The 18,964-nt window shown below is 40.2% G+C and overlaps 1 protein-coding gene across 1 annotated transcript in view; it reads right to left on the bottom strand.

Annotated features, from left to right (window-relative positions):
• Window positions 1-18,964, bottom strand: part of DNAH11 (dynein axonemal heavy chain 11) — a 143,647-nt gene that overhangs the window by 26,615 nt on the left and 98,068 nt on the right. Inside the window, exons 62-65 of the mRNA XM_035129059.3 lie at window positions 16,972-17,106; window positions 9,246-9,419; window positions 8,787-9,022; window positions 7,798-7,920 (exon numbers count right to left, since the gene is read on the bottom strand). Coding sequence (XP_034984950.3) covers window positions 7,798-7,920; window positions 8,787-9,022; window positions 9,246-9,419; window positions 16,972-17,106 — 668 coding nt within the window. The remainder of the gene's footprint in view (window positions 1-7,797; window positions 7,921-8,786; window positions 9,023-9,245; window positions 9,420-16,971; window positions 17,107-18,964) is intronic.

The following is an 18,964-nucleotide window of genomic DNA, read 5'->3' on the forward strand; positions in this document are numbered from 1 at the left end:
AGTGAAAGGGAGGGGGAGAGGCAAGTATCCATTGATTCTCACCCATTCCTTCACCACATCTTCCCAGCTCCTTCCGGGGAAGAAGAGGTGCATGAGAGTGAGACAATCTCTGCACTCAGAGGGGGGAAGGGGAGAGGCGCAGAGCACCAGGCAGAAGGCAGGGCAATTCTGAGGTGCCACCCCCATCCCCTCGATCAAGAGGAAGTAAGAAATGCAGGCAGCAGAGGGAACGACAGCCTTGCCTCTTTGTAACTGGCAGCGGCACTCACCTTTGGGGTGCCTGGTGAGCAATGCTGCTCTACCTGCAGCACCCTGTTGATTGCTACTGCCCCTATGAGAAAAAAAAACCCGTGCCAACTTCCATTCTGAAGGATGTATGCACCCAATTTATAGACAGCCCAAAACAACTATCCACACGCACGGACAGATCTCTTTTTGGTATGGTACTATTTCATCAAGCTAAATAAAATAACAAGTTTCCACTGCCATTTCAATGTGTAGGAAAAGGTTGGGCGCAGCATATATGCTGAACATTTGACTAAGCTGACTGCAGGTCCATAATGCAGGGGGACAACGGAAGACTGAGCTCAGAAATTAGCAACGGAACTAAGAGGGCAATTTTGTAACTCACTGTTCTTGTTTGTTTATCAAGAATCTTACCTGGGGAACAATACTCCGCTACTGCAATGCTAAAATGGCTTGTTGTAAAATGAGTTCTGGAGTCTTGCACTGAGATTCTACTTTATAGGTCCTCATTGCACAGAAGTAATAAATCACCCCCAATTTCTGTGGTTATTTAGGTATGAAAGGCAAGTACTGCACAATGACTCAGTGAGTTTTATCACTGCAGCTAGGTTGGGTTTTTTGTTAATTGCAGGTGTGGGGAAAATAAATGTTTGTGCTATTGCTCTTATGGGTCAGCTATGACATTAGCCAAAAGTAGAAGAGACCACAAAATCACTATGTCAGATTCAGCAATACATTTGTGTCTAGGATAGTATAGTACAGGACAGGGGTCAGCAAACTTTTTCAGCAGGGGGCTGGACCACTTTCCCTCACTTGTGGGGGGCCGGACTATATTTTTGAGGGGAGAAATGAACCAATTCCCATGCCCCACAAATAACCCAGATGCATTTTAAATAAAAGCACACATTCTACTCGTGTAAAAATACACTGATTCCCAGACCGTCCGTGGGCTGGATTTAGAAGGCGATTGGGCTGGATCCGGCCCCCGGGCCTTAGTTTGCCTACCCATGGTATAGGAGATGATGGTGTAGCAAGCATGGGTTCAAGTTTTAGAACCGTGAATAGGTGATGTGAGTAAAATTCTTAGACAAATAAGGTGGGACTTCACCTCCATGTTGCAGAGGAGAATCTAAAGTTTATGTAGAGACCTCTAGAGGAAAATGAAAAAGCAGCCGAGTTCACTCTTACTCAGAGAGCTATAGATCCAGATTTCTATTGTGACCTTGGGTCAAATCATTTATGTACACAAATGTTCTTCTGCGGGAAAAGGAAATGTAAAACTAAAATAAATGTACAAACCTTGCTGTTTACTTTTCTATCACATTTTCAATGAAAGCATAGAAGGGTAGGTTGCTTCTCCTTATGTAGTGCTATGAAATTCCATCTTTGTCCCCTCAACTAAATCCCCAGTCCACACATTGCTCACTTCCAGGTTGACTACTACAACATTTAGAACAATATACAAACATAATAATGTCTAATCATATGTACCAATAGCAAACTAGTTCTATGAATCTGGGTTTTTTAAATAGCCAAACTAGCCCCATTTTTGCAAAAGGTGGAGGTATCAGTAGCCTCAAGAGAACCGTGAAATCAGCTATAGTACAAAACACTTTAGAGAGAAATTAGGCCAGGACTTTGGACGACAAAAACAGCTCAAATGAACATGCTTAGTGGGCCTAAAATACTGATGGGGAGGGAAGGGAGAACAAAACCCCACAAGCAAACAAACTACTGCATTTGAGAACAGCTTAGGTGAACTTTTAAGGTGAAGAAAAGTGGCAGACAGATTCCTGGGAAAGAAAGCAAATGTGAGCAATATCTTCATGCTTTAAGGGGGGGGAAGTGTTTTCCCCAAAAAATCTAAAAAGCCTTGCTTCAAAACCTGCTGTTTAAAGTTAAAAGCTTCCCCATCCAACCAGAGAACTCTAGTAGCTAATGCAGAGAGTGAATCTAAACATATCAGGTGTAGAATTGTTACCTAGCAATCACAGCAGGCCAACTGTTCAAGTTGGTCAAACTACTGGAGAAGAGAAATTTTTTTGAAAGTTGCACAGCTAGCCTGAAGTTCGCGGCAAAAAAAGAGGAGCCTTTCCTATGTATCAAAAAGTGAGTTAATAATGTTGCTGCTGCACGAAGGCACACGGAACTGTCTAATTTAAGATAGAAGGAAACTGTTTAATATTATCTGTTAAATATTATCAAATGCATACCATGAGGGGATGTATATAATGCTATGGGGTTGAGCTGCAGTGTGCCTGAGGCTCATAGCCTCCCCCCTTTTCCTTGGCCTGTGCAGTTAAGGCTTTTTAAAAAAATGATTTAGCATTATGTTTGAACCAAGTCATTGATGCTACCAGTAGCGTAAGGTCTTGAAGTATAGCTGGCCTGATTTAGCACAGAACACAGACCTGTTTTTCAGGCCTTCCCTTTGGCTCATAACTGTGTTGGCTAGAGAGTTGCATTAGAGGGAATTACCTCTGGTGACAGGAATCACTGTGAAAACTCGATTATAATTATGGTAATAATAAAACTATTTGGTTGTTAAAAGACCATTGAATGCAGAGAGACTGCCGTTCTGATCTACAGATACTAGTTCTCTTTACACAAAGGTATCTATAACTTTGCTGTCAATCAAAAATATGAGAAAAGCAGTAGAAGCTCCTTTCAGATATCTTAAACAATCTGGGGGACAAGATGTGCAAAATAAATAAATAAATCATTTACGGGTAGATGCTCTATTCAAGGGGCTAACTTAGAGAGATAAGTTACAGAGATAATCTTCTCTAAATACTTTACCAAGTACACTCAGCCCATAAACTGGATTTTCCTGCCCAAAAGGTAGGTTTTACTGCTTTTCCTTAATTTTGTTTATTTTGACCACCTACCTATGCATCATCAAATCCCTCTTTCATATCATTAATCCCCTGTAACACATGCTCACCTACAGAATTGGAAAACCTATTTAAATTCAGGTACAGGTGAAACTCGGAAAATTAGAATATCGTCGAAAAGTGCATTTATTTCAGTAACGCAACTTCAAAGGTTAAACCAATACATGAGATAGATGCATGACATGCAAAGCAAGATATGTCAAGCCTTTATTTGTTGTAATTGTAATTGTCGTTAGGCGGGTCAATTATAAATGGAATGTAATTAATGAAATGTAATAGTGATGTTTATTTTTGAATTATTGTAACTATTTGTTTTATTACTGTGGAATTTCCTAAAGAAAGCATTTGTAAAAAATTAAAATAAAAATAAAATATAAGTTGCATTACTGAAATAAATGCACTTTTCAACGATATTCTAATTTTCCGAGTTTCACCTGTATTTGCCCTGTTCAATCAGCTCGCAGAGCTCCAACGATTTCCTGTACCTTCCATGTCACTCCAAGACAGTAGTTCCCATGGCATTAGGATCACTCCAACCAGAGCTAGGTAAAACTAGGTAAAACTTTGCTCCCCTTGCTATCTTCTTTGGATTATCAAAACGAATGGTTTTGCTCGAACCACATTGTCTCTCCTCGAAGAGTAGGGCTTCTTTTTCTCTTAGATCAAGTGTACGTGCAAATGTTTTAGTTATAATTGCTTACCTGCATACTTCTTACATAGTTAAATCATGTCAACAGGCATTTGCTTTCTGTACTCTCTTCCTTGCAACAAACTAACACCTTGTGTAGTTAGGTGTGAGTGTGTATTCTTGGGTTTGATTAGGAACACATTTGGAACAGTGTGCAACTTGACTCCAGCACACCAGATTTTGCTACTCTCGTAATAAAGTCAGATTAGGCATCATATATGAGTAGGTCACATGTAACAACACCTGACTGCTTCATGGGAGAATACATACATATATATAGCAACTGGATACCTATATATAGCAAAACATAGAATCCAACAACTATTAATTGCCCTCTTCTTAGCCCTGGTAAGCTTACCTACTAGTGGTGAAAAAAGGATTTTTGGCTCAGGTCAGTAGTGGGCTCTGCTGGGGGGAGTATAACAACTGTATTGATATCTCCATACACTATGGATGGCTATTATCCATGCATAATATTTGTGAGCCACATCTTATGCGCACACCTCTCTCTAGACCAGTGCTTAGTACACAAAACAATAGCTGTGCCATCTCTAAGACACCACATTGCAGGGCTGCATCTTCCTCAATGTAGCAAGTTTTCAGCTCAAGAATAATCTCAATAAAACGGAGCCAGGATAAAATTTTATGAAGTGGCTTCATACAGCAGAAGGTTTGCTAATATGCAAAGCTGGTAAATTTGCTTTGGAAGGAGCACAAGTTGATAAATCTTCCTGGCGATGGTTTCTGTCGATTGCTATTGTAAGATATATTTTACTTAAAATTAGGATTGTCTGAAGCTCAGTGGATCTAATTATTTGTAATTACCCAGTTGTTGTCAGTATGTGGTCATTTTATGACAGCAGTAGCAAGTGTGTGGGTCAGGTTCAACTGTATATCTTTTCAAACACAGAATTAATGTACTATTGATAAAACCATTACTAGAACCAAATTAAAGTCTGAGCTGATGTATTGGTCCACAGGGTGCTGTCAGACATGAAAGGAGTAATTAGTATTCATTACTTCATACTCTACAACATTCCAATTATTAATGAACTTCAACTGTTGGTCTGCACCATATCTATCATCTGCCTCTTTCCAGTCTTTCTTTATTAAGGGGGGGGGAGGGACAAACACTGAAACAATTCCTAAAATTAAGAAAGCATAAAATGTTGATAACTTTGCTAAACTTTGCTGCAAAAACTGGAGCTTGAGACCTGTACAACATGTGATCAACTATTTAATGGATTATGTTTTTAAAATGAATGGAAGGACTCAGTCGTATGCACATACCAATTAAATCAATCACTGCTTATTCAGTTCTATGGGGAGAAACATGCATTACACCAACTGAGAGTCTTGTGGCACCTCCAGAAATGAATATATTTATTGCAGCATTCATTTTTGTTAGGAGGAGCTCTAGTGAAGTGTATCCTCATTTGGAAGACCTCCTCTTGTCTCTCATTCATATATATACCAATTTAATTCATCTACAGATATAGCCAAAGCCCCACAATTCACCCAACCACCAACAGTGAGGCATCAGGAGACCTGGGGGTAAGCCCAAGATTTGCCAAGGGAAAAAAAGCACCGTATTTTTCCGTGTATAACACGCCCCCATGTATAAGACAACCACTATTTTTGGGGGACTGCAACAAGGTTGTTTGAGCTTTTTTGGGAGGGAGATTGCCCAGAGTTATTGAGCTTTTGGGGGTGGGGCATAGCCTGCCCGCCACTGAAAATCGCACACATTACTATCTGTGTATAAGACGACTCACAATTGTGGCCAATTATTTATAAGAAAGAATATCGTCTTATGCACGGAAAAATATGGTATTTGAAATAAAATGGAGGGAAATTATTTGACTGTAGCTGGCTGCAATTGGGCACAAGTTTGTCCAACCACTTCAACAAAAAAATCAAAATGTAAAAACTAAAATCCTCTATACCCTTGTATTAATTTATCAATTACAATTAACAACACACTTAATTCTCTGATGACAATTAAGTTCACAAAACTTCAAATAATGTAGTTCAAATAATGCCCCCATCCCCATACATTTCAAAGTTTTAAGTGTTGTCATGTTGCAGTTTCCTTAAGTCACAGACAGGTGGCTCTGTGAACTACAGAAATATGACCATTTTCTGAGAGCTGCCAGGGGTCAGCAAACTTTTTCAGCAGGGGGCCGGTCCACTGTCCCTCAGACCTTGTGGGGGGGCTGGACTATATTTTGGAAAAAAAATGAACGAATTCCTATGCCCCATAAATAACTCAGAGGTGCATTTTAAATAAAAGGACACATTCTACTCAAGTAAAAACATGCTGATTCCAGGACCGTCCGCGGGCTGGATTTAGAAGGCGATTGGGCTGCATCCGGCCCCCGGGCCTTAGTTTGGGGACCCTGTGCCAGGCCATCACAGAGCGGCGGCAGCAGGTGGCCCAACAAATGGTCCAGGTGAGCTGCAGAGGAACTGTCACAACAGGTCGGGGCTCTGCTGCCCCTGCACAAATTATGCCATTTCAGCCTTCTCCTCCAAGCAGGATGGCTGCTGAAGAGCTGTCCCAGGCTGTTGTGACTCTACCTCCGCAGCTTGCCACCTCCCTCCTCTTCATGATAGAAGGTCTAAAGCAGTGTTTCCCAAACTTGGCTCTCCCGCTGTTTTTGGACTACAATTCCCACCATCCCTAGCTAACAGGACCAGTGGTCAGGGATGGTGGGAATTGTAGACCAAAAGCAGCTGGAGACCCAAGTTTGGGAAACACTGGTCTAAAGGGAAGGGAAGGGGTTTCTTTCATGGCTTCCCTGGGCTGCTACAACCTTTCGCCTTCTTACACAAGAAGACCTCAAGAGAGTGGTGCATTTGCCTGTGGTTTGTCTGGGCTACTGACCCTTCCTTCCTCTCCTTGTGGGAGAAGGTCTAAAGAAAGTGGAGTGTTACTTCATGGCTCCCCTGGACCACCTCCCTCTTCCTCACAGGAGAAAGTCTAAGGGGAGGAGGCAGCTTGGTGAGGTTTATGAAGTGTGGGGAGAGATGCAGTTGTCCCTCCTTAGTACCTTTAATGTCTTTCCCCACAGGTAAATGGCACCTGGTTTGGAGGGTTTACCACTGCCTCCCTCAGGCAGGAGCCTTGGGATCCATAGCAACTGCTGAAGTGGAGAGGAGAAAGTCTAAAGGGTTGCTGTGGCAGGGGGAAGGGGAGACAGGATGGAGGTGGAAGGAAGAGTGAGAGGAGGTTGGCAAGCTGGGCAAGCAGCGAAACGTCCCCCAAGATATACGGTACATCCACACACGTTGTATATGTAGGCCTATTGTCAAGAATATATTATGTGAACCCAAAACTTCTCATTTCCTGGCGGCACATTTCCCTTTCTTTAAGACAACTTTTCTCCACTAAATGGGAGAATACTTGAATGGGCACAATTAGGAATGATAGAGTCAGACCACTGGTCCACCAAGCTCAATATTGTCTACAATGACTGGCAGCACCTCTCCAGGGTTTCAGACAGGTGTTTCTCCTAGTCAATGCCAGGTACAGGTAATAATCAATGCCAGGTACAGCTGGTAACAACAGTAGCAACAACAACTTTATTATTTGTACCCCGCCCATCTGACTGAGGTTGCCACTCTGGACAGCTTCCAACAAAATCTAAAAACACAATGAAGCATCAAACGTTTAAAACTTCTCTATACAGGTAGGAATAAAACTCTGGAGAGACACTGCTAGACAGTGTTAGATAACATCAAGTTAGGTGGACCAGTGGTGAGACTCTTGTTGTTCCTAACTAGGGACAATATGTGCATCCATGTTGTTTCTATTAGGATTCTGATGTTTGCATAAAGATTTAGATTCTCCAAGACCCACATCCAAATTTCCAGTATCAATACACCTGTTTCACAATGCACTGCCTAAAGGAACAATACATAAAAAAGGCACAGGAGCATCATCCACCTCTTCCAGAAGGTACTTACTTCCCTTTTTTAACCGTGTTCCTTCCAAGCAGGGGATCAAGTACAGGGTCTACTGCTTCATCCAAATTTTCAATCAAGACAACATCCCCACAAGCCAAAGCTCTTTCAATAGTTTTCAGGAACCTTTATGTAACAACACAAAATATGATTAGAAGATGATACTACGGGTGGATTACTAACGTCTATAGAAAGCGAAGAAATTTGGGAAGCTGGGAAGTGAAGAAATCTGACGTGGTAGAGCAGGAGGAATGGTAGTGCAGCAGAAGTACCCATACTGTATAAGTAAATTTGGATTATTTGACACTATTGTACTGCTTTCTGAATTTCTCTCTCTGTATGAGACTGTTAGTTATCAGTGGTGGCACATATACCTCTCTATTCCCCTTCCCAGCACACATCTTGAATGGACCAAGAAAGAAAAGCACTGAGAGACTCCCCCCCCCTACTCTACAGCACAAGAGATCAGCCAGCAAACTTTCTCAAAAGCTTCCCATCCTATAAAAACCTTATAGTAGACTAGCGACGATCCGGCTCCTTGCTTTATTTTATTTTTTGCCTTTCACTCCCTGCTCACTCTTTGGATTCATACAAAAGTGAAAGTGTCCAGGCTACCTGTTTTTGTTTTGCCCTAGATACACCTGAGGAAGCTTGAACAATTGTACGCTTGATGGAGGGAGGACCCCAATGGCCAAATCAGAGACCTCCTGTTCCGAGGCACTGGAAAACAGCTACCAGAGAGCATTACCTGAAGCCTGCATTCAAGTTTAACAGCTTGATAATTTACAGTGAAGCACCTGAGATACATTCGGTGAACTAGGAGGGCTCCCTGCAGTGGCAGACTTGATAAGCACAAACAGAAGTGAGAGGAGATCTATTCTGAAACAGCAATGCCAGCTTTAGATTATATTGGTTAAAACCCACCTTGGCTGGAAAAGAAATGTATCATGTTGTCATTTATGCACAGGAGTACTTTTTCAATGCATACATACCCCTTCTGTCCTAGATGTATGATTTTAAGGTTAGCTCCATATTTATTCTTTATCCATTTTATTCCTTGAAGTTGGGGGTCTATGAGAAGTGGCCAGCGCTCACAGTTTGTAAGAATAGAGGCGTTTTCGGTTGACATTCTGTCACTGGGCAGACCTTCATTATTCCATGCTGCAATTGTTGCATCATCCGTCAACATGGCAATCACGTCTAAGTCTTCACTAACTGGAATGGGAATCTTCGAAGCAAAGAGAAATATAACTTTATAATAAAGTTAACAAAAGAGCCAACAAGGTGGTTTTGTGAATAAGGGCAGATATAATCTATTTGGCAATGGCACATTGGGTAAATAAATTGCATTCAGTTGGAGAAAAGCAGAACTGCATTTTCTTTATAAAAAATAAATAAATCCATGCTGAAACAGAATCCAGAGACACAAGTTTTGCATTGCAAACACTCACTTCTTGAGATTTCAGAAATGGAAGCCACATGCGTTCCATCAGCTCTTGGCGATAGGGCTTGGTAAAGGATCCAATGTAAGAAACAAAAGCTGCCGTTAACAAAACGTCCCCACACACTGTAATTTCTTGCGCTTCAAAGGTTTTAATAGATTGGGTCCAGCGAATGTTTTCAGACTGAAAGACAAGATTATAAAATAGCATGGGGAAATCACACAAGTACGGTACATTTTTTTTGGTCTCAGATTAGAGTTTCTGCCAAAATGTGAAGATCAATACAGTAGATTTAGGCAGGTTGAGTGCCTTTGAGACAAACACATAAACAGTCCACCAATCAACGGAGCATTACTAATATGCTCTATGGCAAAGACCAGGTCAAAGGTATGCCCAGCAACATGTGATGTATCAATGATATACTGAGACAGCCCCATGGTTGTCAAGGAGGTCCCAAAGTCCCAAGCCAGACCATATGGGGCTATCATTGCCGGCCAACCCATTAACAGCTTTTAGCATATATTAAGCAGAGATATGTGCAAAAACTCGATCTGCCTAATCATTCCGTACCCATGGCAAAAGATAGGTGGCCATCAAACCTCCTGCTGGGAAGAAACCCCAGCTATAACAAGACCTGTGATTTGGCAGAGGGCCTTCAGCTGGTGCCTACTTTGTGTATCTTGTGGCACCAACTGACGGTTTCCTCTTCCACCAGGTCTTCCCAATTGGTTGTGTGAGTGCTTGCAACGTAGATGTCATGCACATGGTAACATGGCCATAATGTAACATTTAATATATGGAGTGGTGATCATGGTTTAAAAATTCTAAATTATTCATTTTTTGTGATCTGCCCTGACACCACTTGTGATGAGGGACAGGATACAAATCCTATATTCAATAAACTAACAGCTACACATTCACGGGCTCTCAGAAAAGGAAGCTGAAATTTCAAAACACAGCTATTAAACTGAACTTCAATATGCAGAAAGTATGCCCAGCAAAGGAGATTACAACAGTTTTTCCTGTTGAATGTAGCAGCTATTACACACTGCAATTCTGTATTATTTCAATATAAAACATTCTTGCTATCTGGTATCTTTTACAGGACCTATTAGTTCCTTTCTTAAATCACTAGCTGAAGTGAACCAAACAAACCCATTAACTTGCAGGAGGGATTTTTGATTTATCCATTCTCTTTCCCTCATTGTCACTGGCTGGTAAGTCAAACAATAAAGTGCACCTACCTCATTCTACAAACTAGCTTTGAAATCTGAAGATTTACTAAACATAGAATGATTGTCTATTTAAATCTTCAGTAATTTTACTGTACCACCCCAGCATCATAAATCACAAGTGACATTGGCTAACAAGGGTTTAAGAGTTGGAACATGTAGTGTAATAAATTTCCAGACAGTTAAAAATCACTATAATTTTATTCTAATGCATTATAGATTGCCTGTAATATCATCCTGGCCGGGGTGACCCATTTCTAATTTTGAACAGCTGTTCAGCTCGGGAGTTAGTTAATGATTAAATATAAATTGCCTGATTTATTAGTCTGAATGGTTGAGCTTCCAGGTCAATGGCATATAGACAAAATCATCAGTCTTGATGCTTTTCAGAAGTTAACTGTCTCCTGTTTAAGTCAAAAAGAATTTATTCTCTGAGGAAAAGTGTTGACGCTCTCAATTAATTGTTATATTTTCTTTTTTCTTTCTTAGCTTACACAAGTACTTTTAAAGCGGAGAGGATTGTCACTGTTTGGTAGTAACTGAAACTTGGAGGATTCTAACACAGTAGCAACTCAAGATATAAGCAAGGCATTGTAGGACCCAACGAAAGATATGCAATTCTTTTTTTAAATCTTTACCTACTTATAATATTGATGCAATGCAATTTCCCCTTCAGAACTACTCTGGAGTAAATGGAATGCAAGCTGCAGGGCACCTCAGCTATAAATACTATTATTTTTAGCAGTGGAATCCTATGCAGGTTTAATCATAAGACAGACCTTAGATTCCAATGAGACTTACTCCTGTGCATTCTACTGGTTTCCAACAGCTCAATCCTATACATTAGATATGGGGACCTTTGGCCTACCTGGTATTGATGAACTACAACTCCTGTCATCCCTGGCCACTAGTCATGCTTGTTAGGAGTAATGCAAGTTGTAGTTCATCAACATCTGGACGTCCAAACACTTCTCACTCTTGCTATGCAGTCGTACCTTGGTTGCCGAACAGAATGCGTTCTGGGAGTCCATTCGACTCCCGGAACCGTTCAACAACCAAGGCGCGGCTTCCAATTGGTTGCAGAAACAACCATAAACCACTTTTGAAATTCCTTGTGAGTGTTCTCTGTGTATGCCTGTCTGTTTTCCCCTGCACACAAATGGGTTCCCTGGAACCCACTGATTTCACTGGCTTAGTGCCATTATGTTAAAATTATTAAATAAAGCATTAAAATGCAATTAAAACAACTATGTGCAAACTAACCATTAAATCATTATCTGTTTTGATATGAAGATGCTTTCCTGCAGACGGAAATAATTAGAAAACTAAACTCCTTATAGAGGGTGGGGTGAAAAGAGAAAGGGAAAAAAATATGGGGAAAATTAAAGAGGAAATTAAAGAAATGGAAAAAGAATTGGTAAAAGATCCAAGAGATGAAAAAAAGTTGATGAGATTAAAGGTGTTGCAAAAGGAACTCTCTATATTGGTAAGTCAAGAAATTGAAAACAAAATAAGGTGGTCTAAACAAAGAAATTTTGAATGGGGAGATAAGGTAGGGAAATTATTAGCATGGAAATTAAGGAAAAACCAAAAAGAAAGATTAATTACAGAGATAATGTATAAAGGAGGGAAGTTGAGGAAGCTTGAGGAAATACAAAAATGTTTTAATTCTTATTATAGGAAATTATATGAGGAAAAGAAAATAGGGGGGGGAAATTTGGACAACTATTTTGCGAAGAGGAAGGAATTTCAGATTATAGAAAAGGAAGAAGAATTGCTTAATAAACCGGTAACAAAACAAGAGATATATGAAGCAATAAAAAAATTGAAACTAGGAAAATCACCGGGGACGGATGGCTTATCAAGTAGACATTACAAAATATTTAAGGAAGAATTAGGCGAAACCCTCCAAAAGGTAATAAATGATATTATGGATAAAGGATCTATACCTAAATCGTGGCAAGAGGCGTATGTGATATTAATTCCTAAAGGCGAAGATGAAGGCAGACAGGTAGGGGATTTTAGACCGATTTCATTACTCAATGTAGATTATAAAATTTTTACAGATATATTGGCAAATAGATTAAAGAAAATATTGAATAGGATCATTGGGCAAGATCAACAAGGGTTCCTCCCGGGGAGAAAAATGTCAAAGAATGTCAGGATTTTAATTGATTTATTGGAATATCTAGATTGGTCACCAGGGAAGAAAGCAGCCCTGGTTTTCTTGGATATAGAGAAAGCATTCGATTCTCTATCATGGGATTTTATGAAAAGGTCATTGAAAGAAATTGGACTTGGAGGAAGATTCATGAGAGGAATTAATTCAATTTATAATAAACAATCAGCTAAATTAATCCTAAATGGGGAGGTGTTAGAGGAATTTAAGATAGAGAAAGGAACGCGACAGGGCTGCCCCTTATCACCATTATTATTTATATTATCAATAGAATTTCTATTGAGGGATATTAAAAAGGATACCAAAATTGAGGGAATAAAAGTAAGAGATAAAAAATTCAAGATAAAGGCATTCGCAGACGATATGATTGTTATGTTGGAGGAACCGAAGGAGTCAATTGGAAATTTGAAAAAAGTATTAAAAGTTTTTGAGGGAGTATCAGGGTTAAAAATAAATGGGAATAAAACAAAGGTAATGCTCAAAAACATAAGACAAGTAGAAATGACCAAATTGAAATCGGAATTGGATTGGGAGGTGGTGAAGAAATTTAAATATTTAGGCATAGTAATTAGTATAAACAACATTGAGTTATATGAGAATAACTATGGGAAAGTTTGGAGGGAAATTAGAAAGGATTTGGAAAGATGGAAAGATTTGAATTTATCATTTTCAGGTAGAATTGCTACAATTAAGATGTCAATCTTACCTAGAATTCTATTCCTATTCCAGATGTTACCCATTTTGGGGAAAAAAGATATTTTTGAAGGTTGGAGGAAGGAGTTAAGTAAATTTATCTGGCTGGGGAAAAAACCACGAATACAATATAAATTACTTACAGACATCAAAGAAAGAGGAGGATGGGGGGTCCCCGATTTAAGGCTATATTATGCGTCCGCATGTATGTGCTGGCTTAAGGACTGGATAGTTATGGAGGACGAGGAACTCCTAGAACTGGAGGGATTTAGAAATGTGGCCGGATGGCACACCTATTTACTCCAGGAAGAAAAAGAGAAATATAGACAATTTGCTAATCATGTGACGAAAAAATCATTATTTAAAATTTGGCAAGAATTTAGACCATTACTAGAACCCCAAACACCATGGTGGGCATCCCCCCTTGAGATGACATCAATTGGAGGGAAAGGTACAAACAAGAGATGGCTGACGTATCAGAATTTATTAATTAGAGAAGATGAGCAATGGAAGTTACGACCTTATGAAGAGATTAAACCGTATTGCAATAGCTGGCTGCAGTACCACCAAATACAAAGCCTTTTTAAAAAACATCAGCAAATAGGATTCGGGAAAGGGAAGTCAAAATTACAAGAATTATTATTGGAGAATAATACGAAACCATTATCAAAAATTTATAAATTTCTCCTCGAATGGGAATTAAAAGACGAAGAAATAAAAGAGACAATGACAAAGTGGGCCCAGGATTTGGGGAGACCAATTTACAAAATACAATGGGATAATTTGTGGAAAAACTCAATGAGATTCACAGCCTGTATGGGCATAAAAGAGAATATGCTCAAATTGGTATATAGATGGCATCTGACCCCACAAAAATTAGCAATAATATATAAGAATGAAAATGATAATTGTTGGAAATGTGATGCCAAAGGAGGGAACTATTTTCATTGCTGGTGGGGATGCAAAGAAATATTTAAATTCTGGGGAAATATATATGATGAATTAAAAAAAATGTTGAAAATCACTTTTGGGAAGAAGCCAGAATATTTTTTATTAAGCATATTACCAGATAATATGCCAAATGACAGGAAAAATATTTTCTTATATGCGTGTGCGGCAGCTAGATTATTGGTAGCTCAGAAATGGAGAAAAAAAGAAGTACCCACAATTCAGGAGTGGCAGTTAAAATTAATAGAATTTATGAATATGGAGAAGATGACAGCAGCGATCAGAAATATTCCAAAACAAAAATCTAAAGGGGAATGGGAGAGGGTGGAAGAATATTTTAAAAAAAGAGATATAAAAACGGAACTGATGGTCTGTTTAAATTAGATAGCCTTGGGAAATAACATAGAGAATAAGAAGAGTAATTAAAATAAAGTTTCTAATATAGAGGCATATATTACTTTGAAGTAAGGAATCGCAAGTGAAGGGAAAGGGAAAGTTAAGCGATGTGTTGCGATCTGGAAGTAATTTTTATTCAGTTCTCTTTTTTGTTCTTTCTTTTCTTTTTCTTATGCTTTATTAGTAGATGTAAATTGTGAAGTTTGATATTATTACTATTATTTAGGATTATTATTATTATTATTTTTTGTTGTGTTGTTGTTTTTTTGATGTATTGTATTTTAAAGGATTGAAATAAAGATGACTTTTAAAATTAAAAAAAAAAAAAAGAGGGTGGGGTTTTTTGTTTGTTAATTAAGTGTATATTCTGTATGTATTAGAATAGGATTAATGCATTTTATGAACATAAGGAAGAAACAATGCAATGACTGTAGCCCACTTATCCAAAGGTTAAGAGCATTGTGGGTGGATGCAAAATGACTCTGCCCTGACCTGAGGATTATTCAGTCTCAGTGCTCATTAACCAAAGGCTGACCATGCTGTCAGAAAGAGTTCACTTTTCTGCACAGATCTAGCGACTTAGTTACAGAGACCTTTCTCTGGGGATATACAACCCATGGAGCAAACATATCACATATGATGCAAAAACAGCAACATAATGTCTAGGGCTGGATAGCCGATTAGGCTAAATACACTGCAGGGGAAGACACCTGCAACAATAGCTCCCCACCCCCCAAAAATAATTTTCTACAGTATAATTATTCCAGAGTTCTGAAGTGTGCACACCCATAGTGCTCTTTAAAAGAATAAATAAACAATTATCTTAGCATCTCACTGGAACATATGAAAATGAACTTCTTAAGTATGTCTGGTGAACACATGGTGATTAAGATGAAGTCCCAGTTAAAATTTTTGATGTTAATTTCTAGCCCAGGCAATCTCTAATCTAACCAACCTGGCTATTGGAGCCTGAACAGAGACTTTTCAGGAACTGTAGAAGGAATGCTATTTAAGCTGCTATTTAAGCAGCAAACTTTCTCCTAGAGTTCAGATCAAGGAGTCTCACTGCTGCATGTAACTGGAAGGTGAAATCTTTGGTGCACACTTTAGTCATGGATAATAAGGAGTAATGAGGACGATTACTTAAGTAGTAAGATAGATTCTTCGTATGCTCAATGGAAATGTGTTATTATTTCACAGAGTTCCGCCCTGGTACTGAAAACTGGTTCTGGAGCTAAGCTCCAATAAACTCTGGCTCAAATTAATCCTTTTGTGTGCACACACTAACCTACATCATTCCAGTAGGTAGGGAAGGAGAGCAAGCAAGGTGCTCCCTGCTGGGGCAGCCTGCACAATATCCATGTTGCCATACTGGTTTGTGTTTTCCCTCTTCCTGTTAGTTTAAAGCAGCTCTCATTTCAGCAACTCAAAGGCATCTAAAACCTGACACTCCAGAAATATTTCATTTCACCAAGACCCTTCTCTTGAATACAGGCTCACCTGCTTTGATCAGAACTCCTGAGAATGATATTAATGAATACCCTACTTTTGAATTATGGTGCTGGAGGAGACTCTTGAGAGTCCCATGGACTGCAAGAAGATTAAACCTCTCCATTCTTAAGGAAATCAGCCCTGAGTGCTCACTGGAAGGACAGATCCTGAAGCTGAGGCTCCAATACTTTGGCCACCTCATGAGAAGAGAAGACTCCCTGGAAAAGACCCTGATGTTGGGAAAGATGGAGGGCACAAGGAGAAGGGAACGGCAGAGGACGAGATGGTTGGACAGTGTTCTCAAAGCTACCAACATAGAATCATAGAATCATAGAGTTGGAAGAGACCACAAGGGCCATCCAGTCCAACCCCCTGCCAAGCAGGAAACACCATCAAAGCATTCTTGACATATGCCTGTCAAGCCTCTGCTTAAAGACCTCCAAAGAAGGAGACTCCACCACACTCCTTGGTAGCAAATTCCACTGCCGAACAGCTCTTACTGTCAGGAAGTTCTTCCTAATGTTTAGGTGGAATCTTCTTTCTTGTAGTTTGAATCAATTGCTCTGTGTCCGCTTCTCTAGAGCAGCAGAAAACAACCTTTCTCCCTCCTTTATATGACATCCTTTTATATATTTGAACATGGCTATCATATCACCCCTTAACCTTCTCTTCTCCAGGCTAAACATGAATTTGACCAAACTGCAGGAGGCAGTGGAAGACAGGAGTGCCTGGTGTGCTCTGGTCCATGAGGTTACAAAGAGTCGGACACAACTAAACAACAACAACAACTACTTGCCTCAAGTCCTTTAACAAGCCTGTTAGCCAGCTCTATAGTCTTATTGGTTCGGCTGACCTCTTCTTGACATCTAACTTTTTCTGCCGTTGCTTTTTCAAAGGATGCTGTGAGTTTGCACAGATTGCGATCCAGTTCCTAAAGAGAGAGAGAGAGTTAGTTTTCATTCATTCATTCATTCATTCATCATTCATTCTTCACATACTCCTCTTGGTGAATAGTAAGAATGGTAATACTTTCATACAGTAACCATCTGAAGCCTCACCAAAATTGCAGGCCACAAGTGTCAAATGTTTTATGCTACTTGCCTCACTACTATTTCCTTCATCTTCTCTTACTCATTTCCCTTGGACATCTCATGTCACATTTATAATTCACGCAAGAATCCCAGTTGCCCATATCATGCCCCCTAGCTGCCATCGTCTCAGCTGCGGATGTCACAACCTTTGATGTTAATAAAGCTTTAGTCGACATAGTTGCTTTGGCAATAGAGAAACAGCTGGGTCCACATTCCAAACTCTTTGAGCAATTTATGCAAATATATGAGGATTTTCAAATGACATATTGCTCATGCAGATCAGTTGAAATGGACAGAACTCCTGAGCTGCTTATCAGAAAAAATCCATCTGAAATTGTCAATGATGTTAAGTGGCTTTTGCCAACATGTCTATTAGGGCCTGATAGAAAGTGCAGTCCAGAACAGCTGGAGGGCACCAAATAGTCAAAGGCTGATGTAAAGTCTTCAATGCCAGTATTTTATCTTGGTATTCTGTGTGCCACTATAACCTCAACAATATGTTTCATTTTGCAATCGTATAAAATCTAGCTATAATCTCGGAGCCATTGTAATGTATTTTATATCCATAGATAGGGAGGCCACCCAAAGCGAATTCAGGAACCACAGGGGGTGGGGGAAACCCAAGAGTTATAAAATTGGGAGTGATAAAATTGTAGAGAAGTGAAATAGCTGCAATGCCTGGTTAACCAAATACACAAGTGTGACTAGAATTCATGTGGGTAATGAGGTAGCTGATCCAATTTTGTTTATGGAGGCATTTATGGTAATGATTTGAAGGTTGATCCATTCTGCATGGCAAAATGCCACCAGCTCTTCCGAGAGCTTTTAAATGGAGACTTGAGCAATGTGGAACATTAACTGCGATCCTATGATGTTTAATGGACTATGAACAAGTCTTGAATGTAGCAAGTAGAAAGGTGGCTAATGTGGACACCTGCCCCCTCCCCCCAGCATATTTCTAGTGCCAAGACCTGAGAGTGTGGGGGGTGGGGTGCGAGTCTGTTTCTATGAAGATGGATCTTATATTTCTCATGGAGGGGAATAATCAGCAAAGTTTGTTTGCTGTTCATTAGATGGGAGTTACAGGCTAACTCCTCCCCATATTTTTCTAGTTGCCTTTGATTGTTTTTTCCCTGCCTTCTGGGCCCGCAAAACGTGTGAATCATCATGCCAAATTCAGCTCATCAGCTATGTAGGGCAATTCACCAAAAGCTTAATAAATTTCTTGTTCTTTTGTGCTTGCCTCTGTCTTCAAAGTAAGGTGGGATTGTCTTGTATTAAGCGGGTCTTCAGGATGATCTTAAGCATATCCGGCGCTGTGGTCCCTCCGGTGGCCCCCCCCAATTTACCAGAGCTTTTTAGGGAGGACGGCACTGCCGATGGGGCTGGAGGCGGGCAGCGGTTGAAGGGTGGCTCCTCCGGCGGCGAAGAGGCAGGGGCTGGATGCGGCACCTCCCGGCTCAACTGGCCGCTTCATGTCGCGGTGGCCATGGCAGACGGAGGCTCTGGGCACAGCACTGCATGGCGGAAGCAGGCAAGGGCAGCAAGCTGATGCCAGGAGCCCCACATCCAGCCTCCGCCTCTTCCCTGGCGCTCTCCAGAACTTGGTGCCCTGGCGCCCCGCACCACTAGCCTCTATGGGTAAGACGTCCCTGCAGGTCCTAATAGGTGGTGGGCAATGCATGGCTCTGTGGGTTG

This window comes from Zootoca vivipara, chromosome 11 (genome assembly GCF_965207765.1).
Source record: "Zootoca vivipara chromosome 11, rZooViv2.hap1.1, whole genome shotgun sequence".
Classification (NCBI taxonomy): Eukaryota; Metazoa; Chordata; class Lepidosauria; order Squamata; family Lacertidae; genus Zootoca; species Zootoca vivipara.